Genomic DNA, 17,055 nt, shown 5'->3' with positions numbered 1-17,055 from the left:
ACACAGTTGAAGACACGGTTAAATGAATGCGGTGGAGATTAATGCAAGCAACGATCATGTGAACTGATTTACAAGAACAGAAAAAACGTGTATCAAGGAAACTAGATTAGAATTACAGGAAACGCAGGGCTCCCTAAACTGTGCGTCCTTGCGTCACTTACGCAATAGTATAGAAGACGAAAACACGTACTACAAATTCATGAAGGGGGTCCCGCGACGCATGAAACCTAAAAAGGGCGGGTCCCAGGATGTACTCAACCTGCGTTATTATAAGTACCGTCGATACTGAGTTTCAGACTGTAATCGTCTAGTACTACATGTAGTTTCCACACAGAATGGTACATTCACTTGGAAAGAATTCGAAGACGAGAAAATGTTCTGTACCGACGCAAATTTACGGTGTAAATCTAACCAACACGACAAATAAGGTTTCTGTGAAGGTCCAAAAGTCCTCCTGGTCTTGGGGGCCTCTAAAGTTCCGCTGAGAGGGTCCTTGTACCCTATACAAATTAACATTCGGGGTCCCGGGACCCTCTAGGTAAAACTTCCGGGGAGCCCTGAAACGCATGCACAATTTAAAAGCAAATATGCACCCTTTGAAACCACGTTGAAGAATTTGTCAAATTGCTTTTAATGATCACACAAATTAGTGCATATATTGCTTCAAACAAAATGTTAATAGCCAGTTTATTGGTTATGGTCGGACAACCAAGCAATGCATCTCTCTAAAACAATGTCCTTGGCCACAATTTCTTACCAATGCCAATACTAAGTACAATTTGAAATCCACATGGGTCCGGGTATATGCAACATATTGGAAATGAAATTTGCAACCGCGATTATACATAGCGGTCAATCTTTCGTTTGAAGTGTTTCTTCTTGACAAAAACATTAATGCAATCACTGTGTTTCAGACTTTCTTTGATCGGCTGATGAAAGAAATCGTTTCTGTGAGGACCACTTAAGATTCGTACTCGCAAAAATAATTCCGTTGGGAAAATCGATAGCGCGATCACAGTCATTAGGGAAATATCTGTATAAGCTTAGCTTCTTTAAAGTCTAGAAACCTTACTGAGACTGGTGTACATTTTGATTTAATTACATGTTTAACAACTAAAATATCATTCAGAGTTTCCTGCAAGGATCGTGCCTGCATGGAGCTACAACGGCCAAATAAATAAAGAGCAATTTATTATTAATGATGATAGTGATCAGCAAGTATGCATGTCTACACATACAAAATAAAACAAAAAAGAAAGAAAAACACTCAATTTAAAGGAACAACTTTGGAAGAGAGGGTAGTACATGCGACAGATAAGGACACAGCGGTGTACAATCTACGCGGATTTTTGCATACATTTTAAGCAAGCAACTACTAAAGTGGCATACGTCACAGAATTCATTGTAGCAGTAATCTACTTATACATCAAGCATGCATCTACTACTACCATGCACATGAACTGAACTCTTATTATGCTTCGATCACTCTACTGTTAATAGCTGACTAGAATTATACTGCTGTTAGTGATACAGGATAAATGTGTGCACCTGAATCGTTGTCAAATGGACGATAGCAGCTCCCGCCTCATATATTATCCCATGCTTTCCAACCTAATAAAGACAAAACGGATGACAAAAGATAGATAAGTTTTACACATCTGAATAGTTTGTTGTCCTGATTTCATCATTTTAATAGTGTATTTAGTACATCTGAGTTCAAGATAAAGTGGAAGAGTTTTTCTTTATTTCATCTGTAAGAAATGATCACTCATAGTGATAGCAACGTTTACACTTCCTTTGCTTAAAGTTTCATTTGAAGAATTCCGTACCACATTTATAAACGATGGCAAGGGTTTGGGTAAACATAAGATACAATAACTTAATCATACTTTTGCATCACGAAAAACACTAAAATTTAAATAATATTGGACACAAACAATACTGTATTTAATTTGCTTTGCTTTGAACACGAACGAAAAAGGGAAAAGTTGTATCAGACGCTCCACAGAAGTACCAAACAGCTTCAGAAACAACCATAAAGACACAGAACAGTTGGCAATTAATCCACCCATGGTAAAAGGAAAGGGAAAATTGAACCACCTTAAATTGGCGCACAAAAGGGGGAGGGGAATACAATATATTTACAATTACACAATGAAAAAATTTATTTCAAAATAAACACCAAAACCACAAAACATTAAACCAAGCACACACACACACACACACACACACACATACACATACACACAATCTGACACACACACACACACACACACACACACCCACATCCACACACCTGTCCCCAAACCTCTCTCTTTACACTCTAACACACACAATCCAACAAAACCAGACATTCGACCCCTTTTCTACCTGAATTCCTTGAATCGGCCAGAACTCTTCGTCAGGTAGCAAGTACCCATACCAGTTGTACTGCTGCAGGTAGAAGCAATCCTCCGCAATAAAACCCGACTGCAACCCTTGCCAACTTAAGGTGTAACAGCTCCCTGTAACGTTGTCATCATGGGAGACCCTTAAGTAGGCCTTATGTTTCCAGTACAGACAGTTGGGCTCGTAAGCTTTAGCATCTGCGTCCCAGCAACTGGAGAAAGGAGCAGCCTTGATGTTGCGCCCTAGCTCTCCGTACAGAAGACCCTCCTGGTCGTCTGTTTTGATCTCCAAGGTCTGCACCTGTAAGGGAAGAAGCTAATCATAGAGTTTGAATTCTGTGGTTGTTACGATACTCTAGCTGTGCTGAGTGGTTTCAACGTTTTGTGATCACTCATCACAAAGGCGCCCATTTGGTGTTGTTGGTGAACTTAATGCGTCTGTAATTGTATTCAAGGTACTGTGATTTCCCTTTTATTTTTTCGAATATGCTGCAAGTGATTGTCTGATTGTGTTAGTATTCAATCATCATTTAATATTACTTAGTTAGTTCCTATGCTTTTGAGTGTGTTTTTTTTTTTTTTTACCGTTTTACATTTAAAACTATAGAAAAAAGACCAGGCTAAAAACGTCTGGGTGTTCTGAAACTTTATGTTACTGCAGTGACCCATTAAATAGCAAGATCAGCCACAGACAATTGCGCAAGGCGCATTTATCCTCAACCCACCTTCACCACGTAATGGTCGCCCCGACTCCCATGATTCCCACGGTCACCCCCCCCCCCCCCCACCCTTCTCCTTCGAGAACATCTCGATGCGATGATGCTGCTTCATGTCCCACGGATCTTGGTCCATTGGGGACTAGATGAGTTGATTCGCTAGTAAAATCAACTACTACAACATCTCATCTCGATCACGCCGGCCCTCATATAATTACCTTGACTGACTGCCTTAAGAGTTTTACGCCCTCTTAGGTCCAATAATTGGTCTCTATTGGGACAGGCTGAGGTTGTATGCTATTATTTTGGGAGGTCATATTAACACACGACAGACGTGCCAACAATACCTTGACTGTAAAGACAAAGTTAGCGTTGAATCGGATAGACTCGACGGAGTCCTTGTGGAAGAGCCAGATGGCGAAGACCCCCAGGGCGATGATACCGAACATCACATAGACAGCAATTTTCATAATACGCCGCTTGCGGCGCTTGTTCTCCTGGGCCTGCACCGCCTGAAACATACAAAGAAGAAGACACTTAAATTCCCATGTAACACGTAATCTGGGCCTGCACCGCCTGAAACATACAAAAAAGAAGACACGTAAATTCCCAGGTAACACGTAATCTGGGCCTGCACCGCCTGAAACATACAAAGAAGAAGAAGACACTCAAATTTCCACGTAAGACGTAATGTGGTAAGCGATGTGGAGACACAAAAGCGCGTCTACCACCAATAATTATGTCAAACATCAACATGTGTCAGTGTGGTTGAATATTGCAGCTGCAAGTGATTTTCATGACGACTCTGCAAAGAATGAAAACGAGAAAGGAATATAATCATGGATTTCATAATAAAAGTTGGGCGGGGATGTAGCTCAGTCGGTAGCGCGCTGGATTTGTATCCAGTTGGCCGCTGTCAGCGTGAGTTCGTCCCCACGTTCGGCGAGAGATTTTTTTCTCAGTCAACTTTGTGTGCAGACTCTAGTCCTCGGTGTCCGAACACCCTCATGTGTACACGCAAGCACAAGACCAAGTGCGCACGAAAAAAATTCCTGTAATCCATGTCAGAGTTCGGTGGGTTATAGAAACACGAAAATACCCAGCATGCTTCCTCCGAAAAACGGCGTATGGCTGCCTAAATGGCGGGGTAAAAAACGGTTATACACGTAAAATTCCACTCGTGCAAAAAACACGAGTGTACGTGGGAGTTTCAGCCCACGAACGAGGAAGAAGGAAGAAGAAGATAATAAAAGTTGGCAAAATCTGTTTTTCCCAATTTTTACATTTTCGACCTGCAACAGATTCCTGGTTTCGTCAATCTACATATATATATATATATGTATACGACTAGTGTCTGTCTGTCTGTCTGTCTGTCTGTCTGTCTGTTCGCGATGCACGGCCAAAGTTCTCGGTGGATCTTTTTCAAATTTGGACACCGTATTCAGCTACACCCCGGACACAACCTCATCGATGAGATATTTCAACACGTGCTTTCAGCGCGCAGCGCTGTGCACGCTGAACCGATTTTTTTGTTTTTTTTTGTTTTTGTTTTTTTGTCGGGATCCACTACCACTAACTCTTCCTTATCTTCTCCAGTGTTTTCAGCCGCGATTATCTCCCTTCCTCCGTGTGGCGTCAATCCATATTCCCGTTACTACGTTACTATTTTTAGAAGGTCACTGCACGTTACTATTTTTAGAAGGTCTCCAGTGTTTTGCGCGTTTATCTCCTTTCCTTCGTGCGCCGGCAAAGCCGGCGTACACCTGGCAAAGCCGGGTCCCAGGCGCAGCCTGGTATTCGGCTTTACTTCTTCCCGGCAAAGCCGGTACCCGGCGAAGCGGGTAATCATCTAGTACATGATATACAAAGAAGAGTGTCGACTGAATATATGCTGATATGGTTTACTGTTTGTGGTGTCAGCGTATGCATGCTGACTGGATGGTCATGAATGAGTATTTTGAGTCATTAGCAGTCTTTGCCGTTGCCCTTCAAACCGCATTCCGCGCCCCCGAACCCCCTCCCTCCATCAACGGATTTCTTTCTTTATTTGGTGTTTTTACGTCGTTTTCAACCGTTCAAGGTTATATCGCGACGGAGGGAAGGGGGGAGATGGGATAGAGCCACTTGTCAATTGTTTCTTGTTCACAAAAGCACTAATCAAAAATTTGCTCCAGGGGCTTGCAACGTAGTACAATGTATTACCTTACTGGGAGAATGCAAGTTTCCAGTACAAAGGACTTAACATTTCGTACATACTGCTTGACTAAAATCTTTACAAAAATTGACTATATTCTATACAAGAAACACTTAACAAGGGTAAAAAGAGAAACAGAATCTGTTAGTCGCCTCTTACGACATGCTGGGGAGCATCGGGTAAATTCTTCCCCCTAACCCGCGGGGGTTCATCAAAGGATTACTGTTGCCACTCAGGTCACCAACGCACTAAATGATGTATGATACAAACGATTCTAGACTGCCCTACAGAAATGATCATGTTCGATACAGCAAGGGGAGGCACTGCAGTGATCACACACACAGTTCGCATAAACCACACAGAAGCCATTATCTCGTGGCAACCAAGTGGGCAAATAGGAGGCCACACGTTATCATACATGTGTGTCAAGACTTAATTTCCGGTTGCGTTAACAGAGTTCGCTGGAACCATATGCTACCCTATTCTCGACTTGGAAAACAAGAAACACACGCCCTGCATGCACGCACGCACGCACGCAGACAGACAGATACCAATTACACACACACACACACGCACAGACACACACACACACACACACACACACGTATGATGTGAGAAAACATTTGCAACAGCTGAATAAATAACAAACACACGTTTAATGCAAATAGAGTGTGGTTGAAAGAAGTGTACGCAAACAATGCAACGGCTAGTGTTTGGAGGAAGTAAAAAATTAGGTCCGAAGTATTTGTTTTAGACCTCGTTTCAATTAAGAAGTGCTCCTTTATCACTAGCGGTCCGGGTAGCTACAAGATTGGTTGCGTAACAACAACAGGGGAACTAATTACCTAAATATACCCAGGTTTGCTTCCTTTGGTGTGTTGCTGTGAGACGGTCCTCCACAATATCATATACTCACGCACAAACCCAAGCACGCGGGAAATATCCAGTCTTTCTGCCAACTTACCAATAACAGAAGAAAAAAAAAAGGCAAAAAGATGAAGCTATATTCATAAACTAGCGTTCACATAAACTGCGTAAAAACAGAGCTTTCAAACTTTTAACAGCATGGCAATAACAACTCGCAAACCAAGCATCTGAATTTCCAGGGGAAAAAAGAACTGGGAGAATGTTCCTTAGTATATATCCCCGAAGGGTATTTGTAAAGCACACAGCCTTTACAAGGGCAAAATGTCTAGTTCCCAAAATACAGCTTTTTACGCAGCTGTCGAGTTTACGACACCGTTGGAGAAGGTCTTAACAAGCTGGCAGCAAACAGAAACAACATTTCATCCACAGCTGCTCTTGTGAGGCAGTTACGATTGACTCGATCAAGTCAGCAAGTCTTCATCAGCCTCAAGGCTATATATGCCATGTGCGCGTCGCTGCGTGAACGTCAAGAAAAGCCTTTCACGATCAAGTTGCCCAACTTGCTGGGACTATCACCGTTTCACTGATACTGGCTGACAATGACGTGCTTTTGTGCGAAAAATCTTGTATATTCTCAAACTCTTCTCCGTTTTGAATGTGTCGAAGCCTTCCTTAAAGGTGGTCGTCTACATTTTTGCTTTTTTTCAATAATCTTATGGTTAGATTTCGCTAAAAAGTTATGTCAGATGATGAATGAACCATGGGGAAAAAAGTTATAGAAAAAAAATATATGTAAAAAAAGATTTAATTTTTGGGTAGCGTGACTCACGCTTCCAATATTTTGTTTTCTGTTTGATGAGAACATGTGCTTTGCCTAAAAATACTGACCAATCAAATTCATGTCACTATGCTTATAGCCACGCCCAAACAAGTCCAGCAACAGTTTGACACTGGAGCGCTGTCCACGCTTTTTTTTAAACGCACGAAATGCACGGGATTTGAGAGGAGTTTTGCGCATGGCATTTTCCAAATAAGGATATCCTACTATGAGTACTACGCTGGAATACTACAATGAATTTTCAAACGGCTACTTTCTTTATTTGGTGTTTAACGTCGTTTTCAACCATTCAAGGTTATATCGCGACGGGGAAAGGGGGGAGATGGGATAGGGGAAAGGGGGGAGATGGGATAGAGCCACTTGTTAATTGTTTCTTGTTCACAAAAGCACTAATCAAAAAATTGCTCCAGGGGCTTGCAACGTAGTACAAAAAATGACCTTACTGGGAGAATGCAAGTTTCCAGTACAAAGGACTTAACATTTCTTACATACTGCTTGACTAAAATCTTTACAAACATGGACTATATTCTATACAAGAAACACTTAAGGGTAAAATGAGAAACAGAACCGTTAGTCGCCTCTTAGGACATGCTGGGTAGCATCGGGTAAATTCTTTCTCGTCCCAACCAATATGGGACTCCCCCTAACCCGCGGGGAGTCAAACGGCTACACTGGCTTCTCTTTCCTGATCGAAAGGGGGTGTATTGTTGATAATTGTTGATAATAGACTCTGCATTTTAATGGTCAAATGGCGATTTTTGTATAAAAATGTAGACAAGGACCTTTAAGTTGATTTCGGCTGATTGTGTAATGCCTAATGGCTTGAAACATTTTAAAACCAGACATCACATTGTTACGTAATATTTTTTTAGTTGAGCCAACTGGAACCAACATCCCATTTAGTGATGATGGGTCCATCACGTGCAGACAAGTTATGTAAGCCCCAAATTACACGTTGGGAAGGGGAGCGAGCAAATATGAAATATGCCCTAAGGCCGGATCATCATTTCTGAATTGCATGTGAATTATAAACCCAGCCCTCTAAGTTTTCTGGCTGGTACAGTGCTAGTTGGGCCTGGCAGCCCAGAAAGGTTCTGTCTGATACTGTGTACACGTGCTTGTAGTCAGTGCAGCCAGGAGGCCAATAAGAAAATGTTCAATTATTGCTCGTTAAAAAAAAATTGGGATGAGAGAGAGAGAGAGAGAGAGAGAGAGAGAGAGAGAGAGAGAGAGAGAGAGAGAGAGAGAGAGAGAGAGAGAGAGAGAGAGAGAGAGAGAGAGAGAGAGAGAGAGATGTGCTTCGCGTGTGTAATGTAACGCATTACGGCATGAGGACAAAGGATGTTAATTTGGTCAGACTGAGATACGGCATGTTGGAGATACCCTTTCCGCCCCCTTTCCCCTCTCTCACACAGGCACACAGATAGACAGGCAGACACGCACGCACGCACGCACTCACACACACACACACGCCCGCGCGCACACACACACACGCACACATACACACACGCCCGCGCGCACACACACACACACGCACGCACGCACACACACACACACACACTGACACACACACACACACATGTATTCACTAAACATCCACCCCTTCCTTGCCTGCATCTCGCTTTGCCTTCTGTCAGTCTTTATGAGCTCGAGGGTCAGGGGAGAAATAAAAGAGCGCTGATCGAGATTTACCCGATTGTCAACGTCACTGACCCTCTCACACCCTTCTGCCAATGACACACTGACCTTCCCTCACATCGCGTTCTCATAACAGGGCACGGTCTGACAGAGATAGGCGTGCAGCACGTGCTGTGTGCAGTGCGGCGTTTCAGGATGCAGTTGGTGACATTTTAATCGTTGCATTAAAAATACAGGTAGGTTGAAGGCATTCTCTCTCTCTCTTTCTCTCTCTCTTCCTGCTTCTCTTCAATCCCTCTGTTCCTCCTCTCTCACCCCTTCCTTTATGTCTCTCTGTCTCTGTCTTAAACACACACACAGACACAGACACACAGACAGACAGACAGACAGACAGACACACACACACACACACACACACACACACACACACACACACACACACACACACACACAGCAAAACAGTTCGCATTCTGAGTCTTATCTGAAAAACTCACCAGACCGTCAAATAAGAGTATTCTGGAAGAAAAAAAAACCGGTATGAAAATAACCGGCCACGGACTCGGTCATCCTTTGATGAAGGCTTCTACACAACATCGCAACACTGGCTCAAAAAATACAAAGACATGAAGAGCGTAAAGCGCGAGAAAAGCCGATTGCCACAAACATTGAAAAAACGTTAGGTCTGGAAGACAATGCCACAAAGGGAGACAGTTAGAAAAGAGAGAACAGAGACGAAAAGCGACAGTGTAAGTAAACTCGGGAATGCCGGTGGCCGAGTGGTAACGCACTTGCGCTCGGAAGCGAGAGGTTGCGTGTTCAGGCCTGGGTCAGGCCGCAATTTTCTCCCCCCTTTCCTAACCTAGGTGGTGGGTTCAAGTGCTAGTCTTTCGGATGAGACGAAAAACCGAGGTCCCTTCGTGTACACTACATTGGGGTGTGCACGTTAAAGATCCCACGATTGACAAAAGGGTCTTTCCTGGCAAAATTGTATAGGCATAGATAAAAATGTCCATCAAATACCCGTGGGAGTAAAAAAAAATAAATTCCATCTCACACGGCATTAAGTCTCAATGCGCCACTAATAGTCAGAATGTTGACCCTGGGCGTTAAATGGAAGAAGAAGAAGAAGAACTCCTAGAAGATAGATAAGAAATTCAAGAAATAATATCAGAGAAAGAGCCCCCCGCGGGTTAGGGGGAAGAATTTACCCGATGCTCCCCAGCATGTCGTAAGAGGCGACTAACGGATTCTGTTTCTCCTTTTACCCTTGCTAAGTGTTTCTTGTATAGAATATAGTCAATGTTTGTAAAGATTTTAGTCAAGCAGTATGTAAGAAATGTTAAGTCCTTTGTACTGGAAACTTGGATTCTCCCAGTAAGGTCATATATTGTACTACGTTGCAAGCCCCTGGAGCAATTTTTTGATTAGTGCTTTTGTGAACAAGAAACAATTAACAAGTGGCTCTATCCCATCTCCCCCCTTTCCCCGTCGCGATATAACCTTCGTGGTTGAAAACGACGTTAAACACCAAAGAAAGAAAGAAAGAAAGAAAAACAAATCTCAGTCCAACGAAGATCAAGAGAAAACAACAAGTCGCGTGAAGCGATATTAGAACATTTAGTCAATATTAAATTCATTTATTTTTGGATTTAAGGAATTGATGAAGAATACAATGTAACCATCTGTAAATCTGTTCGAGAAAGTTTGATTTTTATGACAACTTTAATTAAGTAGAAGTGCAATGCCGTTGGCACAGTCATCCACCAGCTAAGGCCAAATCGGCAATCTACACACACACACACACACACACACACACACACACACACACACACACACACACACACACACACACACACACACACACACACACACACCATGACGTCATCTCGATTCCCAGTCTATGTTAAAACATTTAGTCAAACTTGATTACATTTCAAAAGAAAAAAAGAAGTTAGAAAAAGATTGGCAGGTAAGGAAAATCGAGCATTAAGGCAGAAAGACGGACAAAAAGAAAGAAAGAAAGAAAGAACAGGCAGAACGAAAAACAAAGTAAAGAAAAGCAATGAAGACCATGGCCCATGCCAGCCCAGAACCTATAGATCGCGCAGTCGGAACAATGAGAACCCAACTCGCGGATCGAAACGTACGTGTTACGAGCCGGCTATCTCCGAACTTTTTCATCTCCTCTCCGTGACTTAATGAATAGCTTCATGCAAAAAGAGCACCAAGTTCCAAAAGGAAAATGAATCGCAGTTCTCTATGAAGCACGGCGGCTTTCTGGAACTTTCTGAAAGCTTGGCCCCGGAGAACTGTCGTAATAGACGCTGGAAGAAATTATCCCAATGCTATCGATGTATAAGACCAAGGTTTTTTTTTTGTTCTTGTTGTTGCAATTTTGAGTTGACGTCTTTGCTCTCTACCCTGTGTATGACGTGATTAAGAACAGTGCTTCGAGATTTTCACAAAAAGTCTCTACAACAGAAAAACTGACTATTCTGAAAACAAAGTATTGTGTGTGTGTGTGTGTGTGTGTGTGTGTGTGTGTGTGTGTGTGTGTGTGTGTGTGTGTGTGTGTGTGTGTGTGTGCGTGTTGTGTGTGTGTGTGTGTGTGTGTGTGTGTGTGTTTATTTTTGAGAGAGAGAGAGGGGGGGGGGGTAGACAGACAGACAGACATACAGATTTTAGTACCAGAGTGAAAGGTATCATGCTGCCTTTAACATTAAAAAGAGAATATGCATTCGGCATCACAAAGACTATGATGTGGCAAAAGGTGCCATAAAAATCACGATACGGATATCAGCGAACACGCCCTGCTTTTAAACTTATCTATTTTCAAACTTAGAATCCCATTTTGAGGATCATGACATGAAATCCCAGCTTAATGCGCAGTGTTTAGACTATTGCACGAAGCACAAAATCTGGCGTTCTGCTCTTACATATATACCTATATTACACAGTCATATCGATTTCTAACGGATGAGCTAGTTCAATGTTCAGTTATACATCAATGTAAAGCGTTTTTTTGGTTTTGTTTCTGTACGATCTGATCAGGGTTCTGCTCTTTTCTCGTCTCTGGTTGCTTTCCGAATGCCTCCAGCTTTTCTTGTTTGTGTATTTTACTGGTTACCCATTAATCTGAGTTCTGAATTCGATGTAAGGACAAGCTGTAAGAAAAGACATAGCCTAAATCCTCTATCCTTCTCAAATAAAGTTCCATCTCTATCATCCTCATCCTTCACGTTATGGAGATGACTTCGTGTGAGCAAGAGGCAAAATCGATACCCACAAGCGTGATGTAACACGGTAAATCTTGGACAACTCGTTACGTCGGATGTTACCATAAGACATTTCTGCCATCCCGTTTTTCTAGCTGTCTCCTTCCTTGCCAATCCAGTCGAACACCCCCCCCCCCTTCTCCCACCCCCTTCTTCGTCATAGTTTTTTTTAACGTATGTCTGAGAAGAGAGGACTCCAAAATTAAGCAAATTAAGCCCACTTCAGCCCTAACCCTGCCATTTCTCCTGACGGGAATGAAGTAAAGTCCCCACATTCCCTCCCGCCGTACTCTACCCTTACGACAGACGGTTGAATTTTTCTCGGTCAAAACTGCGAATAGAGTTGACGGTACTAGCGTTTGACCTGCATGTTTGGTTTGACTATTTCGTTCAATCAGTTACTAGGTTTTGACAAGTTCATTATATACGACACGAAAAAGTAGATGATGTTTGTGGTATAACATATTTAGTTATCTCAAAATTATACAGGGAAGAATATTCCATGCCGCTTTAAGACCATAGGAACGGTCATTACCTTTAGTGCAAGAAAAAATAAAAAATGTTTGAAATTGCAATAAAGGTTCCCTTTCCCCACCATCCGCAGTTTCAGACTGACAGACTTAATTGTTTTATCTGTACAGAAAGAGAGAACAGTGAGTGCGTTCTTGTCAAGCTCGTGCTCATCTGAATACGATCGCTCCAACCCGAGGGAAACATACACACACAAAGACAAGCTCTACCTTTAAACTGTATTCCCAACTTTTCAAACCCACATTTTATTCGAGGCCACTGAAAACTGAAACTGTCGTTTGTCTATAAGTACGTAACTGATTTTTGTTTTCCTGTTTTAGTGTTTATGGCTAACGCGTTTATGAGCACACACACTGACTCCATTTGATTCAGTTTCTTGATATACCGTTGGTACTCGTCTACTAAACAACTAAAGATTACACATAAACCTACGATGCACAACATGAATAACACACTGCCTTTGCCGAAACAGTATTACCAAAGCAACGATAACACTTAACTCTTTTACTCGGCCAGAACCCCACTTGGAAATCTACACCGAACTACCTTTTTCGTCTAAATTCATATACCCAACATGCTGTCCATAAGGAAAAAGCACGATCCCAATTCACCGTCAAAAAAAACAGTGAGTCATGGCAATATTGCCTCGAAAAGAAGCATAATGCTCTCATTCAATTTGCGTAAAAATGTTTTTTTCGTGATGCGGACCTCAGCTTTCGCAATCTTTTTGCATGCCCAGGAATTTCTGTTCAAATAAATCTCATGGAAATGCAAAAATGTGACACCCTTTTCAGCTTAAAAACCTGGGCTGAAGTACACGGGAATCCATCCGAACAATTTGGCTTCATTTGGAGTTTTTGCCATTTGACAGAACAGAATCAATATGCTGCGCATGCATTACGCATTTTTATGGCTTTCCAATGACCCTTTCCAATTTTGAAAGCGGAGAGTTCTCGAAAAATTGCTTATGATCAGTCACACGCGCACTTGCCTAAACTTTAGAGTGATGTTATCCGTGGAAGAGTAAAAGCAAAGACAACCCGAAAAAACCCTACGTACATTTAGTCCTAGACACAATTACTGTTCATTTTATGTCAGGTGTTCAGTGGAAAACTGATACACCATAACTGTTCTAAATGAGTGTATCTGATACGCCGTAAATTTTGTAAATGTGTTTCCATAGTGGAAGACAACTTCAAAACTGACGTTTACAGGTGGCGTTATGATCTAATGATACAGTCTCTACTTGACCGATCCTCCAAAAGAAAGGACTTCATTAAAAAAAACACTGCAAAAGTGAAAGATTTCCGAAAGAAGAGTACCTGCACGAAGAACGAAGAAGAGAGAGAGAAAAAGGGAGAAAACACTCCGGAAATAAGCCAGACTAAAAACTATGTCTACTTCGTCGTAAACAAGCTACAGTTAGGTAGCAAAATCACAATGTCAATACTTAAATAGAATGGTCAATTAATTCCACATTCAAGCCTTATTTGGTCGTTCATATCTGTGTGCTGTCCTATCGTAAAGAATAACGAAAAACGTATCTAAAGTTACATCATAATCGAGACACTTTAAACATACCAGTAAATAACTACAGAGAAAAAAAAATCCGTTCTTACTGTTATGCACCAGTGAAAGAAATAATGCTTCAGAATCTGTACTCATCCAGAACGTTGCTTTTTTGTGTGCTGTAGCGTCATGTCTTTGCCCCAATCATCACAGAAAAGCATGACATTCAAACCACTAACAACTGAAAATGTCTCGACTGTGCATCCATCATCACTTGATATACCTCAGGGCTCCCCACGGACGTCCCTCCTAGTGCGTCCCGGGACCCCCACTTTCAACTTTTAGAGGGTCCACGGACCCCCACTGCAGAATTTCAGAGGGTCCTAAGGGTCCAAAAGCTGAAAGGTCCCAGTGTACTTATAAAACATTAAAGGTATCTACGGTACGCCCGATAAAGGAAATTTATTGCGTCCCAGGACCCGCTCTTTTAAAGTCTAGTGCGTCCCGGGACCCCCTCCATAAATTACTAGTACGTGTTTTTGGCTTCTAGAGCGTATAGGACGCAGGGACGCGCACTATGGAGCCCTGTACCTAGCACAAATGAACGAGCGTTTTAACGAGGGAAAAATGTACACTGGCCGACACGGACAGAGCCACTTTAATCTGAGCTAAAGGGTTGCACAGTGAATGGAATGATTTAATTCAATCACAGCAATATCTAAGAGAGAGAAAAAACATAAAACCTCAGAAATAATTGAAATACCCCAATGCTGTCACTTCTCTAAATTCGCCCAAATTCAGACATGATAAATGACTTAGTTCAGCTGAATTTAGGGAAAATAATCTGACAGGGACAGATGGACGCTGAAATAAGCGAGGGAATAATCATGCCGACAGGGGACAGGAACAAACAGCCGGTGATTATTTTTGCCCCCAACGCATAAGGTTTACTCCTTAACGTGAATGTGAATGCCTTTTTTCAGTTTGTGTACTACAAGCGACAGAATGACGCATGGGATGCAATACATTTTGAGTAGTTTTTATGACGGCTTACTAGTGCCAAAACATAGGGTTACCATTTTCACGTGAAAATTAGTAATTAACAGTGTTAATTACCAATTTTCATTTTGGCCTCGTTCGCAGTCACAGTAGTCGGACTCTAAGAGTCCGCACTGAGAGACTACAACGTCCGGCAACATCGCTCTCATACTATTTCTGAAATATCTTTTAATAGAAGGCCTTGTCGAGCAGTTTATCCGACATGATGATGCATTTTACCGTTTTCTGCAATAGCGCTTTCCTTAACGTTGTTTTGGGTATCTTAGAAAAGAATAATCGACCCTCGAAGCTGTTTATAGCCGAGACGGACTTTTGATCGAATGTGGTCTCACCATAGCGTTCTCTACTAAGTTGTTAAGATCGCCATGGGTCTCACACTTTCACATATAGCTTTCACTATAATTCCTTATTCGACAAGTTGTCGGGAAGACAGCTGTACCTCATATTTGTTTCCACTACCACACTCGTTAATCTGCTCTGTAGTGTATTAGTGATTGGACAATCGATCCAAAAATGTTCGAATCGAGAAAGGAAAAATGGCCGGACGTGTGCTAAAGGTCCGACCGTTAGCAGACGGCTTTGTTCGACGGAGACTCACACTTTCACAAATATCTTTCGATAGAATTCGTTATTCAACAAGATATCGGACAGACAGCTGTATGTCACGGTTGTCTACACATCCGCTCAATTGTTAATTTGCATAGGATTAAAGAACTATGGACCAGAAAAGTATCGAATCGAAGGATATTTTGCTCTGGCCGGTGTAACAGTCGCGCATGCGCAATGAACCTCCACAGTCACGAGGCACATGAAAATTAGTAATTAACACGCAAAAATTAGTAATTTTTAGTTTTGGTGCTAGTAAGCCGTCAGGAAGCTGAAAATTAGTCATTAACGCGTGAAAATTAGTATTTAACACGTGAAAATTAGTATTTGTTTGTTTGTTTAACGCCCAGCCGACCACGATGGGCCATATCAGGGCGGTGCTGCTTTGACATTTAACGTGCCCCACACACAAGACAGAAGTCGCAGCACAGGCTTCATGTCTCACCCAGTCACATTATTCTGACCAACCAGTCCTAGCACTAACCCCATAATGCCAGACGCCAGGCGGAGCAGCCACTAGATTACCAATTTTAAAGTCTTATGTATGACCCGGCCGGGGTTCGAACCCACGACCTCCCGATCACGGGGCGGACGCCTTACCACTAGGCCAACCGTGCCGGTATGTGGAAATTAGTAACTTTCACGTTTGTTTGTTTGTTTGTTTGCTAAACGCCCAGCCGACCACATCAGGGCCATATCAGGGCGGTGCTGCCTTGACATATAACGTGCGCCACACACAAGACAAGAAGTCGCAGCACAGGCTTCATGTCTCACCCAGTCACATTATTCTGACACCGGACCAACCAGTCCTAGCACTAACCCCATAATGCCAGACGCCAGGCGGAGCAGCCACTAGATTGCCAATTTTAAAGTCTTAGGTATGACCTGGCCGGGGTTCGAACCCACGACCTCCCGATCACGGGGCGGACGCCTTACCACTAGGCCAACCGTGCCGGTAACGTTCACGTGTTAATTACTAATTTTTAGTTTTGGCGCTAGTAAGCCGTCATAAGTTTTACCCTCAACCCATCAGGCTCACTCGATTGTGCGGTTCTGAAAGCTTTTCTTTTTACTCATTGTAGTGTAAATGAGAGAATGACGAATGGGATGCAATCAGTTTTGGACTCAGCTATCTGCTGTTCGTTCTTTGACAGCGGCAGTAGACGTACGGATTAGACCGGTTTCCTTGGAAAAGCCATTCTGACATTCACGTATAAACCACTAAGCATTTGAGACCGAGCTACCACCCGCACAGAAAGCCCATTAACACTCGGAGGAGGAAGAATCAGACATGATTCAGACAATCCTCACATGATCCCACAAAAACACCGACAAATAAAGAACAACATCCCTCGCCGCAAAACGTATAAAAACGGGCAAAAGTCTCCGGGTAAATGAACTTCATCGCATAAACGTTTGGAAAACAGTGATTTTA

At 42.5% G+C, this 17,055-nt stretch overlaps 1 protein-coding gene across 2 annotated transcripts in view; it reads right to left on the bottom strand.

The window, feature by feature from the left end:
* LOC138981530 (myogenesis-regulating glycosidase-like) overlaps window positions 1-17,055 on the bottom strand; it is a 124,915-nt gene that overhangs the window by 8,302 nt on the left and 99,558 nt on the right. For both annotated transcript variants that reach the window (XM_070354480.1, XM_070354488.1), the window contains 3 exons: window positions 3,451-3,615; window positions 2,371-2,688; window positions 1,549-1,611 (listed from right to left, as the gene is read on the bottom strand). In XM_070354480.1, coding sequence (XP_070210581.1) covers window positions 1,549-1,611; window positions 2,371-2,688; window positions 3,451-3,615 — 546 coding nt within the window. The remainder of the gene's footprint in view (window positions 1-1,548; window positions 1,612-2,370; window positions 2,689-3,450; window positions 3,616-17,055) is intronic.

The sequence above is a fragment of the Littorina saxatilis genome, linkage group LG1 (genome assembly GCF_037325665.1).
Source record: "Littorina saxatilis isolate snail1 linkage group LG1, US_GU_Lsax_2.0, whole genome shotgun sequence".
Classification (NCBI taxonomy): domain Eukaryota; kingdom Metazoa; phylum Mollusca; class Gastropoda; order Littorinimorpha; family Littorinidae; genus Littorina; species Littorina saxatilis.
This window is presented reverse-complemented; position numbering and strand designations above follow the sequence as displayed.